Raw genomic sequence first — 6,000 nt, forward strand, 5'->3', positions numbered from 1 at the left:
ATGGTATCATTAAATTGGAGAGGATTCACAAATATTTACCAGAATGTTGCCAGGAGTGGAAGGTTTGAATTATAAAAATAGGCTGGAAACGTTATGAATTTTTTCACTGGAGTGTAGAGGTTGAGGATTGATCTTTATTGAAGTTTATAAAATCATGAGGGGTAAAGATGAGGTAAATACAAAGGTCTTCTCCTTTGGGTAGGGCAGTTCAAAACTCAGGAGCAATTTTTTTAAGTGAGAGAAAAATTTAAAAAGGAGAATGGCTCTTATGTGGAATAAACTACCAGAGAAAGTGGTGGATGCAGGTACAGTTATAATATTTAAAAGAGATTTGGCAAAGTTCATGTATACAATACCTTTGGAGGATTATGGGCCAAGCGCAGGCAGGTGGGACTAGTTTAGTTTGGGAACATGGTTGGCATGGACTGGTTGGACCAAAGGGTCTGTTTCCATGCTGTATGATTCTACAAGGACATAAAATAGTGGGTACAATTCAAAAGAAGGTGCAGGAGCATAGAGAGCTGTACATGTGCACAGTTAATAAAGCATACTTCAGCTGGAATACAGTTCTGAGTGCCACATTATCGGAAGGATGAAAACACATTGGATAGAGTGCAGAAGCGGTTTATAAGAATGGTTCCAGGTATGAGGAACTTCAGTTAAAAAGGTGGGACAGTTCTCCTTGGAGAGAAGAAGACTAAGAGGACAGTTGATGGAGGTTTTCATAAATCATGAGCAGTCTGGATACAGCTGATAGAGAGAAGTTGTCACTATTCAAGAAACGAGAAGGAGATTTGATTTAAAGCTTGGATTTAAAGAGATGTGCAAAACAAGCAAGGGTGATGTAAGGGGTTAAAAAAAAACACTTTTGTACTCAGTAGTTAGGCTGTGAAATACACTGCGTGGAAAGGGCAGTTTCAATTGAGACATACATGAGGGCATTGGATAGAAACAGTGCGAAAGGCTATGGGGGAAAGCAGGAGATTTTACTGGGTAACTGGAAAGGTTTGAAGAGACCTTTCTGAGCTGTAACACTTCAGTGATTGTACGAAATGAACTACTAATTTTGTTACACATTGAGGCAATCCTTCATATAGAAACATCTCTCAGGACAGGGCTTCGTGTATAATTTCGTGTAACTGAAATGAAATGTGACATTAGTGAAATGAATTGGTTTGTAATGAGAATGATTTCCAGAATCGATCTGCGCGCTCAACAATGGAGTTGTTTAAACCGGTACTGACCGTATTGACATACAAACTCCCAGTGAATGTGGTTTCCGAAAATGTTACAATCACCATCTTCTAAATATTGACTGAAATTACTGGATTTACTTTATTCAAGTAATAAATGTTAAAACATAATGGCAGCCTTATTCCCAAATCTTCAGCAAATTAAATCTCAAATAAACTCCTGAGTCAACTTCCACAGAATTTTTAGTACTTATTTTATGTTCACCTTTCAGAGGGAAGTTTGTTTTTGTTTGAAAAAACGTGGATTTGAATTAAGCAATGCGCCTAAACGGTGCGAAAAATCAGTTTAAAGAAAGTGCAAACCATCCAATGTCTTTACATATTGTTGAGTACTCCAACATTTTAGTCAAACTGAGGGGGGTTTCCCTGGCTAACTGCATTTGATAGCGAAATGGATCAATAAAAAAAGCAATATTGACAGGATTCAAATGAAATGTGGTTTGAGATAACTGAAGGTGCTGCAAAATATCTGAAAACCCCAAAACTCCAGTGTCCTGAAGTTTGTTGCACTAAAAAGTCTCACTCTTTATTCAGTTATAGGCTGAAATGATGCATTAAGTAAATGGGGGTTATAAAATAAAGGTTGACAACAGAATCGAATTGACCAGAAAATCGCACCGTCTAAAATCCAACCTTTACCTTGAAAGTAAATCCCAGACTGGATCTGTATTATCCTCGGAAGAGTGGTGGGATCTAGCGAGTCGATGAAACTCTCCAGAGTTTGCGCCATTGTGTTGAAATTCCCTCACTCAGCTACAGAGCATTAGCGTCGAAGACTGCAGTCCATCTTTCAAGGTGCTCCTTGGTCAGTCTCCCTTGTCCAATGGAAGATAGGACAGTCTTCCCCGACGCTGCAAGGTGAGACAACAAGTCAGTGTCCCATTCTACTCCCACTCACACTCTGAGAGTGGTTTCGCAAAATGCTCGAGCATCAGAGAATGTTTTCCAAATCTCAACAAATGAGTCAGTTCATCACCACGACACCCGAAATGTGCAAACTGCAGAACAATAGTGGGCGGCAACCCCGGAAACTCACTCGGCAAACTCGCACTTTGTCAACGTTTGCAACCTTCCTCAAAAGACTGTTCTTTTTTTCTCTCACTCTTAAAGAGATAGTGTGGCCGTGACATTTGCATTCATTCTCAGACTTGTTTAGCTTTTATATTATTTGTTATTTCTAAGGAGTGGTTGATTCCAAACAGATGTTAAATACTTCGTTTTTTAAAAATAAATGTCAGAATGATGGAAATCTTCATTTAAAAAGTAATCGGGAAACGGGGAAAGAGTTCGACTTGTCCTGACATAACCCCAACCTGGGTCAAAACACTTGGAACCAAGGTGTTGGTGCGCAGAGTTCAGTGTAAGACCTGTGACTTAAGATGTGTTAACGGAAATTCAGGAGTTGTTTGACAACTTGAATTAGCGGGAAGGTGGATCCCACACACTGCAGAACCACACAGACTCATCCATCAAAACTCTCACAGAGGGTCTCCTTCCTGCCAGAGTCTGCGGGTCCAAGTACCCTATATGCATGGTGCAGGCTGGCAGAAGTGTATTTACGTCCCTTAAGCCAGAAATGCAAATACCGTGTGGTGAACTGGCATTCCTAAAACATCTGCTCAGCTATGGGAAATGCGTGATTTATGCGCCCAACAGACGTCTTAAAAAAAACAGCAGACTGATATCTAAATGCGTTTTCTCTACGGCGTGCACTACTCTTGCCACTTTGCCACTTTCCCTTCTCTCAGAAAAGCTTAACTTTTCCTGGGATCAATTCAAAATGTATATCATCCATTTCCTGAATTCACTTCAATTTCTCTAAAGTGTTCTGGCTATTCACCAAGTTACAAGATTTGATAGGTGTCTTTCCATTAAGCAGTGGCTTAGAAACTATCCAATTTTATCTTTATAGACGATATGACTTTGGTTTCCGTAGCTGACAGTCTGTTAACTGTTTCTCTCAACCAGATTTATACCCAAATTGAATGCACAGAGATAAACTCAAAGACTAAGAATTTCATGGCATTATGACACACACAACACACCCAGATTAAAAATGCAAGTTTCAATTCAATTCAAACCTTTCAATTCCAAGATTTTTCTGAGGGAACCACGTGAATAACTCATCCTTTATTGTAATAATGAAAGTGGTATGTCTTAAGTGAACCCACCTTCTGTCTTATGATTCTATCTTGCAAGCTGTTAATTTCTAAATTAATGTGGCCCTATTTTAAGTGTTGTACTCCAAGTTTGTTAAAATTGCATTTACTTCAATATTATTACAAAATATCAGGACTTGCATTTAGTTTACATTTAACACTTGAAACACTAAATTAGAAGTTATACTCTAATGCAAAAACTAGATATTAAGTACATATCTGCACCGTAGACTACCTCTACATTGACTTTAGAAAGGGTAAAGATCATTCCCAGTGGTACACAGTATTAGCTTGCTGAAAAGAGAAATTGTTGTACATCCCTGAATCCAAATTCACCCAATTGCTAATCTCTCTCAAAATAGTAGGGATTTTGCAGAGACTAACAGATTAAGAAAGAGATTTTATAAAAATCCAATTTAATCTGGATTTGGGAAATTTAGAGGTCTGTAAAAAAGGTCATCTGACATGAAAGAAAACTATTTAAAAGTGAGGAAAGAGGGTAAAGGGGTAATCAAAATATGTTTGTTTTATATACAAATGAATGAGAGAATGCATTCAGTTGATTGAAACAGTGAACAGATACTTCTAAAACCAAATAATTCTAAATAGATCAACATTTCAATTTTATGGGCCTACCTGCAGTGTGACCAATGGCAGACTGACATCAAAAAGTACAAAATGAAGCAATAATGGTAAGTGATAAATCTGGAGCATCAAAATTGAAACAAAAATTTACAACTTCCAAAACAAACAGAAAATGCTCGAGAAACTCAGCAGGTTTTGCAGCATCTGTGGAAAGAGACACAGATTTGACCCTTCAAGTCTGATATGACTCTGCTTTGGAATTAAAGGTATTGGAAAATAATTTTTCAATCCTTACGACAAAGGTGGAGGATGATCAAGGGGTCGGATGGTCCAGAGGCCTAGTACAAAGACACATAATTTTTTTACTGGTTGTGACAGAGAAAAAATGCCAAATGGATATTAAGAAATCACAAAGTAGCAGAGGAATTCAATAGGTGATTTTAGAGATTAGATGTTATTGAACAAATTGATGTGCTTGACTCAAATCCATTCCTTCAAGTAGGCATTAGTGGAATAGCCACCAAATTCTAAGGTGTTTGATTTAAAGCAGTAGAGCTGATATGGAGATAACCAAAATGAGAAATTATATTCAGCTGAAAGTCAGGACAATGGATCGTGATTTTTAATGACTTGTACAAAGGAAAATGCCCACACCTATCATCCTGTGCTTTTAAAGTTAGAGTTTACATTGAGGCCACATACTTCTGTAAGATAGTGTTCCCTCAGATTAAGATAATCAAGTTCAAGTATCACACCCCTCTTTCAGACACCCATTTGATGCAATGTATCTGACAAGCATTGTCAAAGTACAACCCAGACTTTAAGGCACTGGCAGATATTATGCAGTTAGATGTCACAATGAGACTTGGTGAATAGAGGACAAAATTAAAAATGATACCTACTTATTTTCAGATTTTTTCAGCACTGAAATAACTTCTGCATTTTCTTGGTGGTAGAGCCAGGGTTGCACTTAAATTCAAAATTGTTCTTAAATTACACTTAAATTAAAGAGTGGGAGACACTGATGTAAGGTGAAATTTAAAAGGTGAAAAGGAGAGATTGGGAGAACTCAGAAAATGGTGGGAGTCTGGAACTCAGTGCTTGAATGAATGGTTGAGTCAGAAACTCTTGGATTATTTAATAAGTAATTAGACATCCATTTACACTTCCATAGCCTTCAGGACTATTAGCCAAGAAATGGAATTAGTGTAGTCAGATCTTTGCTGACTGGTAGAATGGCCTCATTTTTTGTTCTAAATGTTTATGAGTCCATACGTTAATTTGACAAATTGCAAACAAATCCCCTGACCTAATATATTACACTTGAGAGTTTCGAAAGAAAAGACTACTGAGAGTGGATGCACGGATTTTGAATTGGCAAAATTCCTAAGATTCTAGATTATCTCAATGGGTTGGATAAATGGATTGCATTGTGGTAAAACAAATAAGAGCAACATTTCTACAATAGGGCCCTGAGTAGTGTTATAGACAGCTAGGGTTTCAGGTACATAATTCTTTGAATTTTCTGTCACAAGTAGACAGCGTAGTTATTAAGCCATTTAGCACAATTGCCTTCATTGCTCAACCCTATGAGTGCAGGAGTTGGGATGTCATGTTGAGGTTGTGCAGGACGTTGGTGAGGCCTCTTCTAGAGTACCGTGTGCAGTTCTGGTTACTCTGTGGTAGGAAGGAAACTGTTAAAGTAGAGAAGGTTCAGAAAAGATTTACCACAATGTTGCTGAGAAAGGAGCGTTTGAGTTATAAAAATAGTTTGGATAGGCAGGAGTATAGGAGTTTGAGGGGTGATCTTATAAATGTTTATACAATCAAGCGGGGCACAGATAAGGTGAATAGCAAAAGTCTTTTCCCAAGGGTGGTGGGGAGGGGTTTCAAAGCTGGGGGGCATATTTTTAAGGTGAAAGGAGAAAGATTTAAAAAGGATATGAGAGGCAATTTGTTTTTACATAGAGAGTGGTTAATGTGTGATTGAACTGGCAGAGGAA

The 6,000-nt window shown here is 37.9% G+C and overlaps 1 protein-coding gene across 1 annotated transcript in view; it reads right to left on the bottom strand.

Annotated features, from left to right (window-relative positions):
- themis (thymocyte selection associated) overlaps positions 1–2,195 on the bottom strand; it is a 45,538-nt gene extending 43,343 nt beyond the window's left edge. The window contains exon 1 of the mRNA XM_060854834.1: positions 1,893–2,195. Coding sequence (XP_060710817.1) covers positions 1,893–1,983 — 91 coding nt within the window. The 5' untranslated portion in view covers positions 1,984–2,195. The remainder of the gene's footprint in view (positions 1–1,892) is intronic.
- Between the last annotated feature and the right edge of the window lie 3,805 nt (positions 2,196–6,000).

This window comes from Hemiscyllium ocellatum, chromosome 3, assembly GCF_020745735.1.
Source record: "Hemiscyllium ocellatum isolate sHemOce1 chromosome 3, sHemOce1.pat.X.cur, whole genome shotgun sequence".
Taxonomy (NCBI): Eukaryota; Metazoa; Chordata; class Chondrichthyes; order Orectolobiformes; family Hemiscylliidae; genus Hemiscyllium; species Hemiscyllium ocellatum.